This window comes from Bactrocera tryoni, chromosome 2 (assembly GCF_016617805.1).
Source record: "Bactrocera tryoni isolate S06 chromosome 2, CSIRO_BtryS06_freeze2, whole genome shotgun sequence".
In the NCBI taxonomy this organism is placed as follows: domain Eukaryota; kingdom Metazoa; phylum Arthropoda; class Insecta; order Diptera; family Tephritidae; genus Bactrocera; species Bactrocera tryoni.
In genome coordinates, this window is record NC_052500.1 from 71,359,038 (window position 1) to 71,382,662 (window position 23,625).

General features: G+C 35.0%; 7 protein-coding genes across 7 annotated transcripts; 4 read left to right on the forward strand and 3 right to left on the reverse strand.

The window, feature by feature from the left end:
- Positions 1-7,768: 7,768 nt before the first annotated feature.
- Positions 7,769-8,922, forward strand: LOC120768574 (phospholipase A1 VesT1.02-like). The gene is made up of 2 exons (XM_040095322.1): positions 7,769-7,814; positions 7,886-8,922. The coding sequence occupies exons 1-2, from the start codon at positions 7,775-7,777 to the stop codon at positions 8,860-8,862; spliced, it is 1,017 nt and encodes a 338-aa protein (XP_039951256.1). The 5' UTR covers positions 7,769-7,774; the 3' UTR covers positions 8,863-8,922.
- Positions 8,923-9,953: 1,031 nt separating this feature from the next.
- On the reverse strand, positions 9,954-11,195 carry LOC120769643 (phospholipase A1 VesT1.02-like). The gene is made up of 2 exons (XM_040096747.1): positions 11,100-11,195; positions 9,954-11,029 (listed from the first exon to the last, which is right to left on the reverse strand). Exons 1-2 carry the CDS (start codon positions 11,137-11,139, stop codon positions 10,053-10,055), a joined length of 1,017 nt encoding a protein of 338 aa, XP_039952681.1. The 5' UTR covers positions 11,140-11,195; the 3' UTR covers positions 9,954-10,052.
- A 2,479-nt stretch (positions 11,196-13,674) lies between these two features.
- LOC120768459 (DNA-directed RNA polymerase II subunit RPB9) lies at positions 13,675-14,379 on the reverse strand. The gene is made up of 3 exons (XM_040095160.1): positions 14,188-14,379; positions 14,007-14,135; positions 13,675-13,927 (listed from the first exon to the last, which is right to left on the reverse strand). Exons 1-3 carry the CDS (start codon positions 14,253-14,255, stop codon positions 13,738-13,740), a joined length of 387 nt encoding a protein of 128 aa, XP_039951094.1. The 5' UTR covers positions 14,256-14,379; the 3' UTR covers positions 13,675-13,737.
- A 246-nt stretch (positions 14,380-14,625) lies between these two features.
- Positions 14,626-16,585, forward strand: LOC120769427 (probable dolichyl pyrophosphate Man9GlcNAc2 alpha-1,3-glucosyltransferase). Its single transcript, XM_040096409.1, has 4 exons — positions 14,626-15,379; positions 15,451-15,648; positions 15,711-15,870; positions 15,953-16,585. The coding sequence occupies exons 1-4, from the start codon at positions 14,700-14,702 to the stop codon at positions 16,379-16,381; spliced, it is 1,467 nt and encodes a 488-aa protein (XP_039952343.1). The 5' UTR covers positions 14,626-14,699; the 3' UTR covers positions 16,382-16,585.
- Positions 16,586-16,770: 185 nt separating this feature from the next.
- On the forward strand, positions 16,771-18,353 carry LOC120769168 (dolichyl-diphosphooligosaccharide--protein glycosyltransferase subunit 1). Its single transcript, XM_040096053.1, has 2 exons — positions 16,771-17,386; positions 17,446-18,353. Exons 1-2 carry the CDS (start codon positions 16,822-16,824, stop codon positions 18,234-18,236), a joined length of 1,356 nt encoding a protein of 451 aa, XP_039951987.1. The 5' UTR covers positions 16,771-16,821; the 3' UTR covers positions 18,237-18,353.
- Positions 18,354-19,333: 980 nt separating this feature from the next.
- On the reverse strand, positions 19,334-21,416 carry LOC120768115 (hemicentin-1-like). Its single transcript, XM_040094663.1, has 7 exons — positions 21,245-21,416; positions 20,779-21,029; positions 20,363-20,479; positions 20,118-20,211; positions 19,900-20,027; positions 19,674-19,842; positions 19,334-19,599 (listed from the first exon to the last, which is right to left on the reverse strand). The coding sequence occupies exons 1-7, from the start codon at positions 21,291-21,293 to the stop codon at positions 19,496-19,498; spliced, it is 912 nt and encodes a 303-aa protein (XP_039950597.1). The 5' UTR covers positions 21,294-21,416; the 3' UTR covers positions 19,334-19,495.
- Positions 21,417-22,074: 658 nt separating this feature from the next.
- Positions 22,075-23,622, forward strand: LOC120768892 (acylglycerol kinase, mitochondrial). The gene is made up of 3 exons (XM_040095645.1): positions 22,075-22,227; positions 22,397-22,520; positions 22,583-23,622. Exons 1-3 carry the CDS (start codon positions 22,130-22,132, stop codon positions 23,600-23,602), a joined length of 1,242 nt encoding a protein of 413 aa, XP_039951579.1. The 5' UTR covers positions 22,075-22,129; the 3' UTR covers positions 23,603-23,622.
- The last annotated feature ends 3 nt before the right edge of the window (positions 23,623-23,625 follow it).

Sequence of the window (23,625 nt, forward strand, 5' to 3'; positions counted from 1 at the left end):
ATAACGATAACAACATGCATGCGGCGCATACAAACAAACGCACACAAATCAACAAATAAACACCAACAAAATAATGACTGCTGTAAATACATATATATGTATATATATAAATGCATACATGCAACTATAAATATACATACTATACATATAAATATAAATACTTATACTATACTATGCACATATTAAGCTATGCGGGGGGGTTGTTGGCATATTTATACAAACAAGCAAATAGACATTCAAACATACCGACATACTTAGTTATATAGCTAGTTATAAGCTCCCCAGTGTACATTATACTCCACTTAAACATAAGCTAGTCTTAAGGATATTTATATTTTTTAAGTGACAATACAAAGCCAGTATAGCACAAGCCAATAAAATAGATACTGACAATTGTTTTTTTGTCCAAGTACAATAACTGAATGCAAGTGTTTGATGTTGCACCGCCGCTGTGGCGCATATACATATGTACATATGTACGTATATACATATGTATGTGTCTATGTATGTATGTGGTGGCCGCTGTTGCTACGCTCATTGGCGGCAAATTTGGTTTGTATGTATGTATGTACACACGTATGTGAAATTTTTTGCTAGCACTCAGCCTTTCGACACAATGACAGGTATGTATTTACAGCTTTGGGCGGCTTATTGGAAACGCTATACTTTTTAATTGAACTCTTATAAGTAATTGACTATTGAATACATGTTTAAGAGCTAATTAAAGATCAATTTTGAAAAATCGATTTTTATGCCCTAAACAGGGTATATAAAATTTGCCACGAAGTTTATAACACTCAAAAAATTACGTCGGAAAACCCTTTAACCCCGTCTGTATCTCAGTGTTTAAGATATTGGTCTGAAATTTTAGACACGTTTTTTTCTCGGCCTGCCGATATCGGACCACTACAGCATATAGCTACCATTCAAACTGATTGATCAAAATGAAGATATAGTTCTTTTTATACCCTTTTACAATATAAAATATGCACCTGTAAAGGAGCTATAGTGGCTTAGCTACGGTTGTTTCTTGTTTTAGATATACATATGTACATATATCATTTATATATACATATATAGTTTTGAGAATTTTCTCTGAAAATTTTATGTTGATCCGTCGTTTGAAGTTAGAAAACATCGAGGATACTTTGTTAACTTAATTTTGTCCAGATATTATACATACCGACTCAGATATGGTGTCAAATTAAATAGATAGAATTTGATTGAAGTTTTGCACTGCGACCTGTGGTCCATTGTGCCCTCTCCTACATCACGAATGGTCTAAAGGTCCAAAACTCTAAACAATTCCCAAGGCGCGATGGAGGTGATAGCCTGTTCACGTAGATGGACCCGAGGGTCTTGATCCTGCTTCTACAAATTGCTGGGCTTTCTAGAATCAAGTATTCTGGAGTTTCCGGTTCCGTGTCGCAAGCCCGTTAGTTTTCGTAAGAGACTATGCCCATGTTGGACAAGTGTTCCTTGAGCCTACCCAGTATAGAGCGCGACAAGGAGGTGATATTTGTCTCGGGGAAGGTTGATCTAAGCTTTGCTTGGTTGTAACTTCCTGCATTCCTGTTGTCTGCTGCCAGTGCCGTTCTCTCCGATTCTCTCCCATTCTCTCCTCCGCGCGGACCAACTTCTTTATGGCGTTGAACCTCACCGCAATGCATGATTCTGACCCCGTCATCCTGGAAGCCGCCGCATAGCGGTCTACTTCATTGGTCAGCTCATTGCATGGCATCCAGATTAAGTGTACACGGTAAACTGATAGGCGGTTCAGCCTTCCTACACACTACTCCACTAATTGCGATTTAACTTTATAAGCTAAGTTCACTTTTAGTGCAATTTGAATATAGCGCTATGCTGGTTGCGATTTTGTTGCGTTGGAGATTGATTTCAGAACACAGATTTATAGCAAACACTTCTGCTTGAAAGATGCTCGGAAAACGTCCCATTGGTATGGATAGTTTGGTATGCGATCCCGCAATGCCTGCTCCAATAATTTCCGGTGTTTTCGAGCCATCAGTGAACCACTAGATAGTGCTGCCCCTCAGTAGTAGATGGAGAGGATGGATGGTGAAATCAGTCTTTATAACGTCGCCTCAAAAACAGTAATTAGATTAACGAAACATGTCCAATCACACCACCTTACGAGTATATAAATTTGCCTTGATTACTAGTTTGTATGGCAGCTATAGCCGATTTGGATCAATCTGAGCCATATATTTAAATATTGTAGTATTCTCTGGGACTATAATCTGTATCGAATTTCGAGAATATATCTTATCAAATGCAAAAGTTTTTCATACAAGGACTTGATTTTGATCGACCAGTTTGAAAGGCAACTATATTCTACAGTGGGTCGATGTCACTGAGTCCGACAAATGAGCAGCTTCATGGGCAAAAATAACGTGTACAAATTTTGAAGTCGATATCAATTAATGCGTTCGCGTATATACAAATGAACTTACAGACTATCATTAAATCGACTCAGCTCGTCGCGTATTGGTAATATGAAAGAAAAGTGAATGGAGATAAAGATACCGTTATATTAGGGATTGGGGTTTGAACCGATTTAACTCATATCATATTTAGCCAGTCGTTACTAAAATATCGCATTTACCTAAATGAACTGTTTTAAGTCAACTGGATAGAATGAAATCACTATATTAGGTATGACCTAGTTTTATCGATTTTTGGTATCATGAGTTATTGAAAAAATGTGTATACATAAATTTTATTAAGTATGTTATAGGGACTAGTAGAAATTTTAACCCGATAATAACCATTTTCGGCAGAAATATATCATATGTATGTTGACATCTTAACATAGAAAAACACTATTTTTTCTTTGAGATAACTCACATATTGACTGATATATACAGTATAAAGTCAACCGAAAGCTCGAGCATTGTAAGATTAGGTAAATACATATGTACATAAGGGCTAGGGAATCTGTTGTCTCGATTTTAACCATTTTAGACACGAGGCCACATTAATATCAGGTAAATTGCAATTACAAATCTCAGAGTTTGACCGATATTCTCGGTAAAATATCAGCCACAGGCACTGAGGTCCAAATATACGATGCCTGCAGGCTTGAAAAGTTATTTTCCGAGTTCGACAATTTTTGAAATCGATTCGTCACCCTGATCATTAATATCATATACATACTTATATTGGGTAGTCGAAGAAGTCTTTTCATATTTTGTCAATAGATGTCGTTGCAGTCGTATATCTCCAGTGCTACCATTCACATTGTGTCATACCATATAGTATTGGAAAAGTAAGATTTTAAGCTTCATTTAACAAAAACTAAATAAATTCGGGGAAGTTGAAATAAAGGTACAGCTGTTCAAAAATAATGAAGAAATTCGCTATATTTTGAAATTTTTGTATTAAAAATGGAAGATTGCCACGCAAGCCACCAATGAAATTTGTGAAGTTTACGGAGACGATGCTGTATCAGTTCGTGTAGCACAACAATGGTTCACTCGATTGTTTCGGTCAATGCAGAATTCCCTTAATGGAATAAAATTGGCTTCAAGAGTAGCCTGTAAAAATTACTTGTCGCAGTTTTTCGCCGAGAAACCAAAAGAGTTTTACACTGATGGAATAATGTCTCTAGCGGAAAAATGGCAAAAAGTGATCTACCAAAATGGTACATATTTGGTTCATCAGAGTTCATTATAAATATAAGAAAATCAGTTAAAGTTTCATAAGAAATACGAAAAGAGCATCCAATATATAACTTTATACCCATCAACTACATTTAGATGTCACAAACAAGGGTATAACTATTAGGAACATGTTATGAGTATATACAAACATTGTTGCTATTATTCACTCGCGCTGATTGGTGCGAATCGCTACTATTTTATTTTGTAGATAGACTTCGCTGATATCGATGCGGTAGTAAAATTTACGATCACCGCGAACAATATGGATAATATGTATATACGAGTATTTAAATACATATAATTATAGAAATATATAGCATAAATGGAAAGTTCTATTTTTTCTTAAGAGAGATAATAGCTCGGTTCGATTTCGCGAAATTCAAAAGTTTGTGGTGTGAGGGTTAATTCGGGTGGTTAAAGTCATACCTTATATAGCACGTGTTACTATTTGTATGTTTACATATCAATTTGCTGTAAAAGATAAAATACAGGGTTTTCCAATAAGAATGATATGGTTTATTTACAAAAACACACTAATTGTTAAGAAAAATCAAACGTTTTTTATTTGGTGTGAAGTATAATCGATACAATTAAGTTCTAAATATGGCACCAGTCAAATAGCTCCCGCGACTTCTTTTGCGGGAACGATTTCGGTTACTTTTTCACTAAATCAAGTCGTATATGCTATACATGATGCATGTTCAATATTGATTTCTAAAGTTTGAAGATTGTCTGGTTTATTGCTAAAAACCAATGACTTCAAATAATCTCGGAAGAAGTAGTCTAATGATGTTAAATCACAACTTCTTGGATGCCATTTAATGTCACAATTTCTCGAAATAATCGAAACTCTAGACTTTTCTCGCAATAATTCGTTTGTCGAATATGTTGTGTAGCACGTAGCGCCGCCTTGTTGGAACCAGATGTTATCAAGATCAACTTCTTTCAACTGCGACCAAAAAAAAGTTGGTTATTGATCAATACCGCTCTCCATTGACAGTAACGGTGTCACCAGCTTCATTTTGAAAGAAGTACGCACCGATGACGCCACCAGACCAAAAACCACACCAAACTGTCAATTTAGGTGAACGTGAATTAATAATTTCTGGATTTTCGTCACACCAGAATCGACAATTTTGTTTGTTTACCGCACCAATCGGATGAAAGTAAGCCCCATCGGAGAAGATAATTTCTTGATTTTTTTAAACAAACCTTTATCGTTTCAGGTTGTTCCAAGGCAGCAATATTTTCATTACTTCCAGCAGTTCTTTGCCTTATTGGCACTTGAACATTATGTAAAGAAACGCAAAAAATTGTCAACAATTCGACGAATAGCGAGCACAGGTGGACGATTATTGCAACCATAAAATGGAAAAAGCGCACGAAAAGTTTTGATAATAAAATTGAGTAATTTGTAAACGTTGTTCTTGCGTATATCTTTTCACGATGAAATTGTAAACATTATTGAATGCAATAAAAAAAGTTACAGATCATGATATATTAAAAATGGCCGAAACAACAATTAAAAATCATATCACTCCTATTGGAGCACCCGGTATTTAAAGCAACAATTCAAATGAGTTTTAACTATGCACGCTTAAGCAGTTATAGAATGTAACAGCTGATGTAGGTACTATTGACATTCAAAGTTGCGACAAGAGCATGTGGCTATTATTTGATTAAAATAATATATTACATCGCACTTATAAATGGACACAACACTTATGTATATGTATGTACATATATGTTATATATAATCGTGAGCAATAAAAGATGTTTATCACTAAATTGGTCAGACGATTTATAAACGTGATTCGTTATTTATGGATGTTTTTCGCCCTTTTCGCTGTGAGTTACGCATTTCTTTTTCCTTTTTGACCTACGATATTGGACATTGACATTAAGTAAAGAAAAAGAAACTAATTTTTCAATATTTATGAAATTTACCGTTAAAAATATATGCTTATGTATGAAATAATGCTGATTTAAATTCGATACTACAATAACTTAGTAATACTTGCTTAGATATATCAATTGTCAGACACAAGTTTAAGAAAAGCCAGAAAGTTCTTATAGTACCACATACATTTTTTCAGGACTCCACTGTAAGAAACCATAACTTTCAGAAATAAATCACATATTTCCTAAAAATTTATTTTTAAGCGGTTATAGTGTCGCGGCTACTGGAGTCACTTTTAGTCTCTCATATTGTTAAGATTAGATTAGGTTAGGCAGACCAATGAACCACGCGTAAACCATTTTTGGTTCTTTGCGATACCGCATGCAGTTCAGTTACTAGGTCCATGAGGAGTAGTCATCATTTAGTATGCCTGCGCTTGACACGAATTTTAACAGACTCTGTGGTTTCACTATCAATATCTCTTCCAGTGTATCATACCGTGGGAACCCCAGATGCTTACAGCGTAGTCTTGCCAATGCGGGACAAGTGCACAAGAGTTGCTCCATTATTTCCCTGGTGCCTTGCTCTAGACATTTCCTGCAGTCTTCTCGATCTGACAGCCTCATTCTGCGGTCGTGTGTCGCCACCAGACAGTGACCAGTTAGTATTCCGATCATGTTCTTACAGTCTCATCTATCGAGTGCCAATATTTGCACCCAGGTAGCTCGTTTTTCATTTTTTTTACCATGCTTCTATCCAGATCCTCGTATAGACAATACATGGGTTTCCTAATGTTGATCAAGTTTTCGATTGTTAGCCGCACACCATTCTGGGCAATCTCGTACAATATTTCATTGTCCCCAATGCATTTGTGGCCTGGCACACAGTAGTAAGTGAAGTTGCTTGCTTCCCACTACTGCCCTGCTTCCCAAAACACTTCTGACAGATATGCGATTCGAGTTTACTATCTTGACTGCTGTCTACACAGATATTGACTCTGGAATTGCCTGCAGATGCATTAGAGGCCAGCTCAGCGGCTTTCGCAATAGCAAAGACTTCAGCTTGAAATATACTGCAGTGGTCCGGCAACCTAAAAGAATGCCTCATGCCTAACTCTGGACTTTATATCCCGCTTCAACTCCATCATCAATCTTCAAGCCATCTGTATAATTGTTTAGAATGTTGCGCGTAGTTTACGCCAAATATATTTTTCCATGTATACTTTGAACTTCTTTCCCAGTTGAAAAGTGGGATTATGTAGTCGGTGTTTGCCAAATTGCCATTACCACCGAGCTCAGGGAAACTAAACATAACATTTACTCACAGCTCGGCTTGAATACAGTTGACCTCAAAACCCCTAATAATCCGTTTTACTTAGTTTTTACTATAGTCATCAAATCCAAACAAAACTATGGTATATCTGTAAAAAAAAGTATTTTTCCGTTGAGACGTTTCTTATTACAAATTCAAACCAATTTGACCATAGGGTCGATCAAATTACTGATCGATCTTTTTCCATATTTCTAGCGCCGTCGAAATTATCCAATATATCTGAAATTGTGACAGTAACCGTCTACGAGAATGTATTACATGGCAATATATTACTCTTTCGGTAATTGCGCCGTCGGACAATAAAGATAAGTACTAATTGGATATCCCCATAATATATCTGAATAAGGTTAGACTTTAGGTTTCACAGATCAAAGCCAAATATATACAGTACTTAAACTAGAGCAATATATTCGACCTCTTGGCTCATTGGGACCATAATAAGGAAGAGCTAATATCGAACCGATATATTTTCAGAGAATTTTTTAGCTTCTTTTTTTGTAAAGTAGAAGGACTTATCACATGTGTCGAACACATGTTTTCAACCACAAACAGCACCTTCACGGATACAAATACATTCATGTACGTATGTATGATGCTAAAATTAAGTGATTTTATTTGAAAATAATTTCCAAAGTATTTGTTGCTATTTGTCAAAATCTCGTCTCTGCAACATTTTGTGATAAGATAGGCTCAACACTGACCATAATATGAAGACTAATTTATGATCAGATATAATACAAATGCCACATAAATAATAATAATTACATAATTAAACTATTTGGAGTAAAAGATTTTGGTATAAAAACAAGAGAAGTTCACGTTTTAAACATATTGGTTATTTGGTATTCCCCGAAGAGCTAACATGAAGGGCTTGATCGTCTTAGTACTCGCTGTTGCTGCAGGTAAGCTATTTCGCACCGAAAACGAGCAAACAACTCACATATAACATAAAACTCTTTTGGTCACCTTACAGTTTCAGCTATCCCCATTGATGAGGATAGGCAATCTGGTGAAGGTGGCTGGTATGTGCCACAATTGGATGGATCCCTCGAATGGATGACCACCGAAGAAGCCGAAGCCATGCGTCAAACACCAAGTGGTCGTGCCGCTGCTGTTGTCTATTTCCATTTGTACACCAACGAGAACCCCACCACACCAGACACAATCATTTCCGGTGATGCCGCTTCCTTGGCTGCGTCTCACTTCAACAAAGCAAATCCAACCAAATTCATAATCCACGGTTGGCAATCGGATTCTGATGCCGATCTGAACCCACAGATCCGTGACGCTTATTTGTCGACTGGCAAATTCAATATTTTCTCCATAGACTGGAGCGACAAGTCACAGACACTTAACTATGCTGCCTCTGTATTGCGTGTGTCCGGTGTTGGTAAGCAGGTTGCTACCTTCATCGACTTCTTGTACCAGCAAGGTGGTCTATCTTTCGATCAGGTACATTTGATTGGTCACAGTTTGGGTGCTCATGTATCTGGAATTGCGGGCAAGAATGTTCGTTACGGTCGTATTCAGCAAATTACGGGCTTAGATCCTGCCCTACCCATGTACAGTTACGACTCACCCGCTGATCGCTTGAATCAAAACGATGCCTACTATGTGGAGTCTATTCAAACTTGTGGTGGTCTTTTGGGTTTCTTGAAACCAATTGGTAAATCTGCTTTCTACCCTAACGGAGGTAAAAGTCAACCTGGTTGTGGTCTCGATCTAGTTGGATCATGCGCTCATTCGCGTTCATGGATCTATTATGCTGAAGCTATCGAAAAGAATAATTTCCCATCTTATAAGTGCGGCGATTATGAGAGTGCTGTAGGCAAGTCTTGCGGTAAGACCTATTCTTCGGTACGTATGGCCGCCTCCACAAACTATGTCAACGCCGATGGTGAATTCTATGTTCCAGTGAACAAAAAGGCTCCCCATGGCAAGGGTAAATAGTGATTATCTGATATTCAGATGTAATTTTTATTAATTGAATAAACATATTTAAAAAGTTAATTAAGTGGTTTGCAAACAAGAAAAACTAGAATAAATTTCAACTTTGAATTCATCGAAGCTCTAATACCCTTCACAAATACAAAATATTCCATACAAGTACTTGATTTTAATCTGTCAGTTTATATGGTCGCTATAAGCTATAGTGATCTTTTTCGAAGAGTTCCTTCGGAGATTGTACCGTTGACCTAAACAATAATTCGAGCCGAGCTTCTTGAAGATAGCTTGTCAAATAGTTTTCTTTACAAGGACGTGATTTTAAACGTTCAGTTTGTTTGGCAACTAAAGGCTACAGTGATGCGATATCGACGACTCCGCCAAATGTGTGGTTTCTTTAGAGAAAAATGCGTGTCCAACATTTCAGTGACTTGTTCACGTACGTACAGCCAAAGGAACAGACGTATAAGCGAACAGACAGACGGAGATGGCTAAATCGACTCAGCTCGTCACTCTGATCATATATACTGTATAGGGTCTCCTACGGTTTCTTGTATGTTTTACAAACTCCATGACAAACTGAATGTACACTGTTCAGAATATAATTAACGGCCAGCGGGGCGTATGAGTAACTATGTATGAACTAAGAACTTAGATGCATCGAATAGACTTCTCTAAAACACTATTTTACAACTTCTTCTAAAATTAAAGGATGAAATACATTTCTGTATAGATGTAAATAATGTTAGGATTCACAAAGAAGAAAATGTGACTGGGATACCACTAAAAACTAACTAACTAAAAAGTTTTCACTATGAAATATACTATAAAAGATCTTAAGAAGTATTTAGTCATAGTCTATGAGTGGATGTTTTCAATTTTTTTTCGAGCTCACTTTCATCAATTATGATGTTTCTGCTCTGGTTTGCTTGTGTTGCTGCCGGTGCGGGTGCGGGTGCGGGTGCGGTAGGACTTGCAGTTACCGAATAAAGACGTTAATTTCTTTAACTTTTTAATTCGCTGATCAGCTTTATGCAGGCAGCCCATTTACATTACATATTCCAGTTTCTTTATAAAGACTACATATTAATAAGATATTTTTTTACGCTTTTCCAAATACTAAGATTTTATTATTGACAATATTTTACGGCATTTCATAACAATTGCTTATTCTAAATATCAGAATAATGTGCATTTTACACGCCCTTGCCATAAGGAGCCTTCTTGTTCACTGGAACATAGAATTCACCATCGGCGTTGACATAGTTTGTGGGGGCAGCCATGCGTACCGAAGAATAGGTCTGACCACAAGACTTGTCTACAGCACTCTCATAATCGCCACACTTCATAGATGGGAAATTATTACTTTGGATAGCTTCAGCATAGTAGATCCATGAACGTGAATGAGCGCATGATCCAACCAGATCGAGACCACAACCAGGTTGACTTTTACCTCCGTTAGGGTAGAAAGCAGATTTACCAATTGGTTTCAAGAAACCCAAAAGACCACCGCAAGTTTGAATAGACTCCACATAGTAGGCATCGTTTTGATTCAAGCGATCAGCGGGTGAGTCGTAACTGAACATGGGCAGGGCAGGATCCAAGCCAGTAATTTGCTGGATACGACCATAACGTACATTCTTGCCCGCGATTCCAGATACATGAGCACCCAAACTGTGACCAATCAAATGTACCTGATCGAAGGACAGACCACCTTCCTGGTTCAAGAAATCGATGAATGTAGCAACCTGTTTACCAACACCGGACACACGCAATACGGAAGCAGCATAATTGAGGGTTTGTGCCTTGTCGCTCCAGTCTACGGAGAAAACGTTGTATTTACCACTTGCCAAGTAAGCATCACGGATCAATGGGTTCAGATCGGAATCAGAATCCGATTGCCAACCGTGGATTATGAATTTGGTTGGATTTGCTTTGTTGAAGTGAGATGCGGCCAAGGAAGCGGCATCACCCGAAATTATTGTGTCTGGTGTGGTGGGGTTCTCGTTGGTGTACAAATGGAAATAGACAACAGCAGCGGCACGACCACTTGGTGTTTGACGCATGGCTTCGGCTTCTTCGGTGGTCATCCATTCGAGAGATCCATCCAATTGTGGCACATACCAGCCACCTTCACCAGATTGTCTATCCTCATTAATAGGGATAGCCGAAACTGTAAGGTAACAAAAGGAGTTGTATGTTAAATTTGAGGTGTTTGCTCATTTCGGTGCGAAAATGCTTACCTGCAGCAACAGCGAGTACTAAGACGAGCAAGCCCTTCATGTTAGCTCTTCGGAGTGTACCAAATAACCAATATGTCTAAAACGTGAACCACACTTATTTTTATACGCAAATTTCAGTCCACATTTACCTTTATAGTTGTACGAGTGTAAATCTATCTGATTCTCACGTAAGCTTAATATATGGCTGCGAAGATCGCTTTTAAAAAAGGGTAGGGTTATCTTATCAGTGCGTAAATCAGCGAAGAAAAGAAGTCAATATTTTTGACATAGTAAATCCACTTACTATATTTAAGCGCAACCTCCTGGCCATAATTATTAAATCCCTATTAATAGGTGCCTAATATATAATTTTGATAGCATCAAATAATTGCGAAAGTAATAAAACAATACAACAAGTAAGGAAGGCCTAAGTTCGGATGTAACCGAACAATTTTTACTATCGGAACTACAATGTTTAAGAAAACTTGAGCGATATGTCCTGTATAAAGTCAATCGATAATTTGAACGTCTTTACAGTAGATAGAATTGTGGGGGCTAGAAGTAGTATTGACCGGATTATATCCATTTTTGAGGCAAGACTACATTATTATCAGGAAAAATATTTCTGTAAATTTCAATAACTTACCTCACGGATTGGCCGACCTTCTTGGTAAAATATTAGCCACAGTCACTGAAGTCCACATATTCGGTGCCTGGAGGATTGAAATGTTATAGTTCAATTTCGATCATTTTTGCACAATTTGTGCAAAATTTAATTTCGCTATCACTTGGAGGGAACGACGGATAAACAGTCACCCAAAATTCAACTCGACCCGTCATCCCGATCACTTATATATATATTTAACTCTTTATCTATCTGCCGAGGTTTAAGTGTTAAAAACAACCATTGTTACAACAGGTTGCGAGGGTATAAACATATTGTTGATATTATTTGCTCGAGCTGATTTTAGCGATAACCAATAGAATCGCGAATGCTTTTAGTTTATGGGGAGGCTCTTTGCTGATATCGGTTTTCTATTATAATTTATCACCGCGAATAATATGTATTATATATGTATGTATTTAAATAAATTTAAATATAACAATATGAATAAATAGAAAGTTCTTTTATTTTCTTAAGAGAGATAATAGCTCAGTTCGAGTTCGCGAAATTCAAAATTTTGTGGCGTAAGGGTTATTCCGGTGGTTAAAGTCATATATTATACATCACGTGTTACTATTTGTATGTTTACATATCAATTTGCTGAATGTGTAAAACATGAATTTTGGCATATAGGCACAGATAATATTTAAAAGCAACAATTCAATTGAGCCAACTCTTCACACTTAAGAAGTTTTAGCTGATACATAAATGTTTAAAGCTGGAACAGGAACATTTGGTAATTATTTGATTAAAACATATATCACATCGTATGTTACTTATATACATACATATGTACATAGTAAGTGTACACTTACTAAACACTTACAAAAATATTTATCACTGCTCAGAAGTTACGATTTATAAACGAATTTCGCCGCTATTGCTTCGAGTTACGCCTTTCTTTTCGTCAGTGTTATTGTCATATGTATTTGACATCCAAGATTGGAGGTTGACATTAAATATTGGAAAAGCAAATACCGCTTGAATTTTTTGTTTCTAGATTTAGGGAAAGTTTGATATGACTTTATAAAGACTCAGGTTTTAACTTTGTCCTGTAACGATTTTCATATGATATTTTAAACTTCTGGAAGGATATTTTACGTAAATGCCCGCCCGGCCCATGACTTTTTCATGTTTGGAAACAAAAAGAAGTCGAACGGGGCCAGAACTATTAAAAACGGAAAATGGGGCGGCAATTTTTCCTACAAAATTCCCTGTGATCCTTTCCAAAAACATGAATAAAGTCACCGACCGATTTTTTTCCAATTTTATAGCTAATACCGAACGAAACCCTTATATCAATAAATTAATCACATTAATTGATAAAAATTTCGGATGTGAAGAAAGCACGGAAGTTGAAATTGTCGTTAAATGGAAGTGAACGCAGTTATCTCACCACTTCGCGCTTTTTTAACCTATATAATATGTATTTTTTCAGATTTGTTTGTAATAAAACTGTATAATTTCTTTTTATAGTTTGTAAAGTAGAAGGATGTATAACAGGAGTCACTGAGAAACAAAAAAATTCAGTTACAAAACAGCACACCTTTAGTGGAAGGAACTAGAAGGAAACAAATATAAGTCAATTGACATTGTCGCTGTCACTCTGCTGTTTGTTCCATTGTCAATATTTAAACCAACCCATTAAACCTTTTAACACATATAGCACCCTGTACCATCTTTGGCTACCAATTTATTTTTATTAAAACAATTGTATTATGTTCTCTAGACCAACGTTTTCCCGCTTTTCATGTGATGAAATTAATTTTACTGTATGATTAAAAAAATATGTATATGTATGTGCAAACTGGTAGCAAAATATGTTAAACATAATGCTAAAACATATGTATATTGAACATCTCCATTCTTTACTTACATAGACAACGCTTACGCAGTTATAGCCAAATTGTACATATATCTTAGCCAAAAGTATTAACGTTTCCAATTTTATTGTTTATTATTCACTTATTCAAAATACACAACTATAATAGTAATTTATTCGGTCCATCTATGCGTACAGTTTTGATTCGTGCAAACGTAGTACAATCTCATTTCTTCTTCAGCGCGACGTGTTTGCGCTTGGAAGAACACTGCTTCCCTATGTGAGCATTTAGGACAGGCATGATCCTCAGTACGGGGCAAAGTCGGGTCAGATATCACATCTGGCACTATATGAGTAAGCTCGCTGCGAGAAGATTTATAAATTTACATTAATAATTCATCTAAGTCAAAGAAACAAGAGAACAAGAACATTGAAATCTTACTCGATTTCGTGCATAATTTTGTTCACGTATATGCAATTCGAATCAGCCTCCTGTTTGTAATCGCAATTTCTACAAGCGTATAGCAGCACTTTGTTTTCTTTATCTTCTTTAGGATACAACATGTTATTACTACAAAATAAAGAATTTAATGTAAGCATGTACTTGTTTCAATAATACATACCATTCTTGGCAGAACCGTATACCTACAAACCCAGGGCCCTCTGAATTAGCATTATCAAAAATGGACATTCTGCTATAATTTTGATGCAAAAATATAATTTTATTACTATTATTTAGAACTATTTTAATAAAACAGTACACGAATTATAATACATAAACTCCTGGACGCGGTATTTGACAAACTTTCTAATAGAGATGTGAAAAACGGTATTTTTAACAATCGATATAACTGCAATGGCAGTTTGTATAGGCATTTATGATGTATATTGCTAAAATTTAGTAATTGTTTATCATGATGAGCTTTTAAATAATTGTTACTATGAATATACCATATATATACCATATATTATGTCACTATTTTTATTTAATTTCTGTAGTGTCATTCCTTTTGAGTCACGCAACTTTTATTTGATAAGATTCCACATCTCTGATCAGCTGTTTTATATAGTAAACAAACTTAAAAACCAAGATACCGGTGTAAACTTGTAGATGGCGTGGCATATAAATTAAATAATGAAAATTACTATGATTAACGCCAATATTCTAGCTGCATTAAGTGCCGCTATTGCTGTAAGAACTATTGTGTCACTATATTCATATTCTGGACAAGGAAAGCCGCCAATGTATGGCGATTACGAAGCACAAAGGCATTGGCAAGAAATCACAACAAACTTGGAGCCTAAATATTGGTACAGAAACACAAGTGAAAATGATCTATTATATTGGGGATTAGATTATCCACCTGCGACAGCGTATCACAGCTATTTATTGGGTATTGTCGCCGGAAAATATAATGAGAGTTTTGTTGAATTGACCAAATCACGTGGTGTGGAATCCGATGCACACAAAACATTTATGCGTTTAAGTGTATTGCTTGCTGATGTTGTTATATATCTGCCAGCTTTGCTAGTACTTTGTAAAGTGATTTTAAATCAACAAAATAAAAAATCAATGCTCGTCTATCTTATAGCAATGATTTTGTATCCTGGACAAATTCTCATAGATAACGGACACTTTCAGTACAATAACATATCGCTTGGTTTCTTTTTGATTGCTATAGCTGCTATATGTAAAGAAAAACATTATATAGGTTCATTCGCATACACATTAGCATTGAACTATAAACAAATGGAGCTTTATCATGCCTTTCCAATTTTTATTTACCTGCTCCGCACATGCCTTGACCAAAAGAGGTAATTAGATTACAATATAAATGTATGTAAACTACGAATTCTTATAATTCCTTTTCCACTTTATTTTATAGTTTTTCCCAAAAGCTTAAAAAGTTCTCATTAGTAGCCACAATTGTTGTAAGCACATTTGTTGTATTATGGCTGCCTTGGCTACGATCGCTGGACTCAATTTTAGAGGTGGTGAGACGTCTCTTTCCCATTGGACGTGGTGTGTTTGAAGATAAAGTTTCAAACTTTTGGTGTGTCGTAAATGTCGTTTACAAAATTAAGTACGTATTCAAATTATATAATCTTTTTCATGATATGCTTTAAATGGATAAACATATTTCAGAAACGAATTGTCAAATCAACAAATGGCTATGCTGTGCTTAGGTGTTACTGCTGCTTTTGTGCTCCTAATTAACGTTCATCTATTCTTCAATAAAAGAAAAGACACTTTCTTGTTAAGTTTGGTGAGCACCGCCATGACTTTTTACTTGTTCTCATTTCAGGTAAGCATTAATTCCAATTTATTCTAATATTTTCAAAATTATTTCAATAAATTAATCTTACTTCTATTTCGAATGTTTATAGGTTCATGAAAAGTCTATACTACTTGTCGCTGCCCCCGCATTATGTTTATTAAATAGCTATCCACTGGAAACCTTATGGTTTTTGGAAGTTACTGTCTTCAGTATGTTTCCTCTATTTATAAAAGATGGCCTGGCAATGCCATTTTTTGTGCTGCTGTTTATTTATCATGTCTGCGGTAAAGATATTATTTTGAAAGAATTTAATTATCGACAATTTAAAAATAGAGTTATGTCAGCTATCTTCTCTATGTCTGTATATTCCATGTTTGTAATTTCATGTGTGTCATTGTTTGCACCTGCGCCCGCGAAATATCCACACATTTGGTCTTTACTGATTAGTGTTTATAGTTTTGTACACTTTTTCTTATATTTTTGTTTCTGCATTTGGCAACAATTTGTAAATGATTTTACAAAAAGAAAAGCTGCGTGAGAAATCATTATTGTTAAATTAACAAAAGTTGGAAACAAAAAAATAAAACACATCGATACACACACCAAAGTACTTTATGTTTTTATTATCGCTATGTTACATACATACATACATTTTAAAAATGTTTAAGACAATACTAATTTATAATTTATTATCGCTGTTACATACGTTTTAAAAAACGAAAATACTAATTTATAACATTCGGGTATTTTTGTTCAACGTTATCACACAAAAGTAATTGTATTATTATTTTCTTTAATATTACAAGATTACATACTTTTTTAAAAATGTTTAGAAAATCTTAAATTGTATAACTGAACAACAAAAAAAATGTATGCTATCGGTTACGCCCTGTGTTTCAATTCTTATGGGGGTTCGTTTATACAACAACTTGTAGTGACGAAATTTTTCCGGTGCCCTACCTACGTGTCCAAAGCAAAATGAAAACTAACCGGTGTTCAATTTTATTAATATTAATTTTCTATACTATTTGTCTAACTCAGGCAAAAATTATTAATAAGAATGTTGATCGTTCGTTAGATATATCAACCCAACTAGTTAAGGAGCTAACTAAAATAACAGCAACCAATAGCGATGGCAAGCCGATTAGCGTGTACACGTTCATTGTACCAGCTGCAGATCGTAAAAATTTAGCATTTATCGCCGCAAGAGATGAAAATAAAAAAGATTTAAAATATACGGAAAAATTGGTTGATGGAAATCACCAATTCATTATTGCATTTCCAAAATCGACGGCCACTGAAGTGTTCACTATTGAAGCCGTGTACACAAAGAAGTTAATACCCCATCCCAGTCAGATACCGCAATCGGGGAAGCAACTTGTAAGGTATGAGGGTAATCTATACTTGAATTCATTGTATGAGACAAAGAGTCAGAAGCTTAGCGTTTTATTAAGCTCCGCTAATATACTCTCTTATACACAAACCAAGCCCTTCAATGTTGCGTCTAATAAAATTAAATATGGACCTTACGAAAATATCGAAGGTAAGTAGTTATAACATTCACATATATTAAAATAGCTAATGTAATTTATCTTACGCTAGCCTTATCAAATCAATCACTTGTCATACACTACGAAAACGAACGCCCATTTTTAACCACAACACGACTTGAGCGTATTATCGAAGTATCGCATTGGGGCAATATTGCAGTGAAAGAAAATCTTTACATGGAACATACCGGCGCATTGTTGAAGGGTTCATTTTCGCGTTATGAGTTCCAAAAGGATGCACGTTCCGGTCACGCTATTAAATCGTATAAGACGATTTTACCTGCATCAGCATCTGATGTCTACTACCGTGATACTAATGGCAATATTTCTACGTCAAATATGAAAGTTATGCGTGACTTTGTTGAATTGGAATTGCGGCCACGTTTCCCTCTTTTCGGTGGCTGGAAAACACACTACACACTAGGTTATAACATACCATCTTTCGAATACCTTTTCAACGCCGGCGATAACTATCAATTGAAAATGCGTCTAATCGATCACATCTACAACGATATGGTAATTGATGAGGCGGAGATAAAAATCATTTTACCTGAAGGTGTCTCCAATATCGAAATAACAACACCATATGCAGTAAAGCGTCTACCAAATGAAGTGCATTACACATATTTAGATACCGTTGGACGACCGGTTATAATAATGTCTAGCAAAAATCTGGTAGAAAATCATATTGCAAATTTCAATCTAAAGTACAGTTTCTCGAAGATTACACTTTTGCAAGAGCCACTTTTGGTTGTTGCTTTCTTCTTTATTATTTTCATTATTGCAATCATTTCAATTCGTCTTGATTTCTCAATTAGCACCACACATAGTCACAAGGACTAAAATGATTTTTAGTTAATAAGTTATACTAAAGAAGCAGGAGTGTAAAAGTTACTTTAACTTTATTAACTAAAAAATAAACCTGTAGATTTCAAAAAAAAAAATAAATAAATAAAATACATTTTTGAAATTAATTTGTTATGATTGTTACAATAACGACAACTACGTAATACATATTAGCGTAGTTGAGGAGCTAACTCAACATGAAACCAATAGATTTGGCATATAGAGATCTGTCATACATATATAGAGAACTATGCATAGTTGGCGACTTACCGTGGTGGGAAATTTCATTAATTACCAAACAGGGTTAGATTACTAATATAACAGCAGTTGGCCGAATAAAATCTAGATCAATTTCGTTAACGTAGAATCGGATTTTGTGGAAAATGTAAAATCTAGTGTAAGTGTAAGTCTAGTGTCCTGCGGGGACTCATTGCACGCTGGACATATGTTTGACATGTCTGGGTCTATTCTGGATAAGTGAAACTTAACCTGCTACAGTATCCAGAACGAAGCTGCGGAAGGGTCAATTTCGGTTCGAGTTCTTCTTCTGCAATGGATAGTGGTTTGACCACTGAGAGGAAGTCAGTGAAGGTGTTAATGACTTTACTGTAAATAGCATCCATTGAATGTCTGAAGTTAGTTGCGTCCGAAGTCTAGTCGGCGTATTTTTTCATGTCGTCGACATAGTTGAGGAAGGACCTCTTGATGATCCTAAGAGACGACGGTATAATCTCCAAACGTATTGCTCAGATTGGATCAATGTAGCATATAGCTGTCATACAAACTGATCGATACAAATGTATATCTTGTATGCAAAACTTTTTTTATTTTACAAGATATTTTTACGAAATTTTGCTTATATTATTACGCAAAGCAAGGCTATAAGCACGGAATAAATTTGTCAGATCGGACTACTATAGCGATTGACCGATCAAAATCTAGTTTGATCTTGTATGGAAACTTTTTTATTTGTGAAGGTTATTCCAGCTCTAGTGCAATCGAAGTTAAATTTTTTTCTTGTTTAATATTTTTGTTTTGCATAACTTATAAAACATATTCAACCATCATTTACAAAAGTAACACCAACCAATTCATAGCTTTTTAAGGCTTAATAGATCAGATAAAGTATATTTACATAGAAAATGTATCTTTAATTTACAATGATATTCCTTTAAATATCTATAAAATTTTCGAATCTATAACAATGTAAGAAATATTTAATTTTTGTTTGTTTTGCATTTACATACATACAAGTTTTAATCTATAATATATATTATACGACACATAATCAACACAACAATAAAATTGCTACAATAATTTAATGAATTGCCGGCACGTTGTACAGCTGCTGGATGTTCACCTAAAGTTTAAGAGAAAATTATTTTAAGTAAATTGCAGAAAAAAATCAGTACAATATATTACAAATACACACACCATTTAGTACATGTACGTTGACAGTTTTAGAATTTGCATTGGATGGTAAGCAAGCATATCTGCCGGAATCGGAAATTCTTGCTCTTTGTATCAAAAGATAAGACGTTGTAATGTCGCCCTTTTCGGTGATAACGGAAACGCCACCACGTGGTGAATCGTAATTTATTTCCTTTTTGAAAATAACTTAATTTTAAAAAGTGAAAAGAAATATTTTCATGCTATTTACCTCATTATTGTGAGTCCAGTGCACTGTCAATGGCGGATCGGGCAGATGTTTGACAATACAAGTTAAATTAACGGTTGAGCCCATATCAATATACAACTCTGGACCACCAGGAATGCTCGTTATCGGTTCTGGAATTATTTTTAAATACAATTTCGTTAAGTATTACTTTCATTAAACTTTTTTATGTGAACATATACATTTTAAGTGTGTTAACTTACCGACTACAGAGAAAACCATTGTATAGCCAACAGGAGGCGTTGTTGAAACTTGGCATTCATAAATGCCGGAATCTCTTATTTGCGGAAATTTAATCTAAAATGGACAGAAAGAATGATAAAAAACCAGTATTTACTTGTACATAACTTTTTTTTAATTTTTGTCATTTTTTAAATATATTACAAACAACTAATTATCGCAAAAATTTCCTTATATCTATAAATTATTATTTATATTTGTGGCCTACCTGCAAAGACCAATCCCCACTTAGCTTGTTATATATGGATGTGAATCGTTGATCGGAAGTGTAGGTGCTTTCTCCCACAGTCAGTAGGTGTAAATCTCTATGTCTGATCCATGAAACCTTAAATTATGATATTATTTAATATATTCTTTAATGAAAGTATGTGAAATAATAAGTTTTCTAGTTGATAATAGATGCCAAAAATGTTTGGAAAACATTGATGTTGAAGCTAAAAACAAGATTTTAAAAGAAAATTGCAAAAATTAACACTTTAAATTATCGAAGCTAAAAACCAACATTTTTTAACTCTGGAAAATATTCCAAAAGCCATTTACGCCATACATCATCTACACACATATGCACTATATCTTTCCACCACTTGGCTCAATGCCCATCTGTTGGCAATTATTATTACTCACTGTTTTGTTTCCAAGGTTCTTAATACGGCAATTCAAATGCGCTGTTTTACCAACTAACGATGTCACATTTTTCGTAGCTGATGTATCAAAGTAGGGCCCTCTATCAAGCGGTCTACTTTGTTTCAAATATGTGTCCCCCAACGACTCGAATGTCTCCTCGACACCCCGCGATTTTTGCACAAACACCGAAGCGTTGGCTTGTTGGTTGTGATCAATATAAGCATATTGACAGTCGATTTTTCTGTGGAAAACTATGCAAGGCATAAATTAACATAATTAATGAAATGTTCACTGTTATTTTAATTAAGTGAAAGAAAAATAGATTTCTTTAAGCTATTTTCAACAAGAAATATGTCCGCAAAAATTTTGTGCATATGTATGTAAGTCTGCTAAAATGCAATTTTTGTGTCCATATTTTAACAGCGTGGAAAAATATGCATTATACATATTTGTAAATTCTACTCACATATAAAAATTATAGCTAATACACAAATTGCTTTTAAGTTGCGGAACATTTTATTTAAAACTGTTGAAGGTATGAAACTATTTTGGTTTTTTCAGGTCACAGGACATACTTTGGCTTTTAACACAACAGAAAGTTTTTACTATGAAATGCACATAATACTTCCTTGACATAGACAAGAGCCTGGTAATTGCACATGCGCTTTGCTTGCGACATTTTCACTTGTACATTTAATGCTTGTAAATTTTATTTTACATTAAACCCTTTTTTGAGCAGCAGAATATCGATAATGTAATTAATAAAAAGTTAAAATATTGCATGCGAACTAAAAGTATACTTTACTAATATTTTTATAATTTTGTTTTCTCTCGAGTAAAAATATATGCGTTACAAGAGGCTAATAAAATTGTTTGTTTTTTCACTAATCCCTGTATGTAATAAAAATTTTAGTGTTTTCACACAGGGGTTAAAGTGCAAAATGTGCAGGAAACCAATGTTTTAAATTTTTGAAAACTGCTTTGGCTTATTTCAAAAAGCGATTACCGGAAGCCAGTCGGTGTTACAATAATACTACTAATAAATTGACTACAAACTACAATTGATGATACTTGAGTACAAACCCATGAACAATATTTAAGTTAGTTCAAAATCAATGATATTGGTAGTATATATAACAAAACGGAGATTGATGCAACAGTTTATATAATAAATATAAATTTAACACATTTATTTACTTAAATAGTTATAAGTCGATTTATTTCCATACAACTAATCGCGACATATCGATAATATATATTTCACTTCAATCCCCCTGTACTTAGCGGTCAATCGCATTTCCAGCAATTTTGTTATCAGTGCAGCTGTTGTGTATGATTAAATTAAAATAAAATGATTGCACTCAAAACAATACGAAATCATTGGAAAAAATCATTGTTTGCGGCAGGCGTTGCAGGCTACGGCATTTATTATGCCAAAACAAGTTTTGAGTAAGTCAGCTTAACTATAAAAAATGTGAATAACTTTATATGGTGTAATCAAATCGTGTGCGATTTTATACAACCTTGCCATATAATTGAAAGTGTGAATTTGAATATTGTAAACAATTGTTTTATCAAATATTACTTTTATTTTATTAAATAAATAAAATATTTGTAGTATATCCCAGCATATGAAAAATGTGTGTGCTGAAACTGTAGCCATGGGGAAAATCTGTGATAAGCCGAAACACGTATTGGTCGTTTTAAATCCCGCTGCTAATAAGAGAAATGCCGAAAAAATGGTAAACATTGCTGCGGAACCATTATATTGAATTTATTTACTTTTATTTCCATATACTTCTAGTTCAAAGAATATTGCGAGCCCATATTACATTTATCCGGTTACAACGTGGACATCATAAAAACAACACAAGAAGGGCATGTCAAAACATGGCTAAACGAAATGACTGTGCGTCCACATGCAATTGTGGTTGCTGGCGGTGATGGCACAGCCTCCGAAGTAGTTACCGGCTTGTTGCGACGCAAGGAGGGTAAATGTCCAATTGTTTTATTGCCATTAGGTCGAAAAAGTACTACTGCTTTTAAATATCTTGATATAAAGCCCGAAAACAAACTAGAACGTGTGAAATCACTTACTGCCGCTTTAACGCCGTTACTCCAAGAAAAAGTAAAGAATGAAAGTGTCATGAAAGTTGATTTCATTAATGAAACAACAGAACCAGCGGACGCGAAAAAGGAAAACGCTACAGTTTACGGCTTGAACGACTTTTCTTGGGGACTTTTACGTGATGTTGAGAGCATTACAGATAAATACTGGTATTTTGGACCATTAAGGCAATATGCTGCAACATTTTTCAGTGCTTTTTCAAATAAATTAAATTGGAATCTTGCCACTGATTACGTGTATACGCCGCCTTGTGTCGGCTGTAGAAATTGTCAACCATACGAAAATAAATCGTATGTAAAGAAGTTTTTACCACGAATGTATACAGTTCGGGATGCAAATACAGCCAATAATATAAATTCGTACAAGTTGAACGAAGATTGTGATACGAAAACCGAAGGACATACAAATGTGAATCAATTAAATATAACGTGTAAACAAAACGTTGGTGCCACCTCCGAGCTCGAAACAAAAATTTTTGATACACTTACGCCAGGCTTTGACTTTGTTAAGCAAATAAACAAAGTCATTGGTAAAGAGTTGGCGCCAAATAGCACAATTAAAAGTAGAACAATACGATTGCAACCTACGGACAAAGCTGCTACGGAAGCCCACTACTCCATAGATGGCGAGGAGTATGCTGTTAAACCTTTACGCATTGAAGTTATACCAAATGCTATACAAGTCTTTTGTAATTAAAAACTCGTTTTTAACTAAAATAC

Bases quoted from the DNA above. Each gene is read 5' to 3' on its own strand.
- LOC120769168 (XM_040096053.1), top strand. From the start codon at position 16,822: ATGAAAACTAACCGGTGTTCAATTTTATTAATATTAATTTTCTATACT. The intron at 17,387-17,445 runs GTAAGTAGTTAT...ATCTTACGCTAG, and splicing joins ACCTTACGAAAATATCGAAG to CCTTATCAAATCAATCACTT.
- LOC120768892 (XM_040095645.1), top strand. From the start codon at position 22,130: ATGATTGCACTCAAAACAATACGAAATCATTGGAAAAAATCATTGTTT. The intron at 22,228-22,396 runs GTAAGTCAGCTT...AAATATTTGTAG, and splicing joins TATGCCAAAACAAGTTTTGA to TATATCCCAGCATATGAAAA. The intron at 22,521-22,582 runs GTAAACATTGCT...ATATACTTCTAG, and splicing joins AGAGAAATGCCGAAAAAATG to TTCAAAGAATATTGCGAGCC.
- LOC120768459 (XM_040095160.1), bottom strand. From the start codon at position 14,255: ATGTCCATTTTTGATAATGCTAATTCAGAGGGCCCTGGGTTTGTAGGT. The intron at 14,136-14,187 runs GTATGTATTATT...TTTATTTTGTAG, and splicing joins ATACGGTTCTGCCAAGAATG to TAATAACATGTTGTATCCTA. The intron at 13,928-14,006 runs GTAAGATTTCAA...ATCTTCTCGCAG, and splicing joins AAAATTATGCACGAAATCGA to CGAGCTTACTCATATAGTGC.
- LOC120768115 (XM_040094663.1), bottom strand. From the start codon at position 21,293: ATGTTCCGCAACTTAAAAGCAATTTGTGTATTAGCTATAATTTTTATA. The intron at 21,030-21,244 runs GTGAGTAGAATT...TGCCTTGCATAG, and splicing joins ATTAGCTATAATTTTTATAT to TTTTCCACAGAAAAATCGAC. The intron at 20,212-20,362 runs GTAGGCCACAAA...TGTCCATTTTAG, and splicing joins GTGGGGATTGGTCTTTGCAG to ATTAAATTTCCGCAAATAAG.
- LOC120769427 (XM_040096409.1), top strand. From the start codon at position 14,700: ATGAAAATTACTATGATTAACGCCAATATTCTAGCTGCATTAAGTGCC. The intron at 15,380-15,450 runs GTAATTAGATTA...TTTATTTTATAG, and splicing joins ACATGCCTTGACCAAAAGAG to TTTTTCCCAAAAGCTTAAAA. The intron at 15,871-15,952 runs GTAAGCATTAAT...GAATGTTTATAG, and splicing joins TTTACTTGTTCTCATTTCAG to GTTCATGAAAAGTCTATACT.
- LOC120769643 (XM_040096747.1), bottom strand. From the start codon at position 11,139: ATGAAGGGCTTGCTCGTCTTAGTACTCGCTGTTGCTGCAG. The intron at 11,030-11,099 runs GTAAGCATTTTC...GTTACCTTACAG, and splicing joins AGTACTCGCTGTTGCTGCAG to TTTCGGCTATCCCTATTAAT.
- LOC120768574 (XM_040095322.1), top strand. From the start codon at position 7,775: ATGAAGGGCTTGATCGTCTTAGTACTCGCTGTTGCTGCAG. The intron at 7,815-7,885 runs GTAAGCTATTTC...GTCACCTTACAG, and splicing joins AGTACTCGCTGTTGCTGCAG to TTTCAGCTATCCCCATTGAT.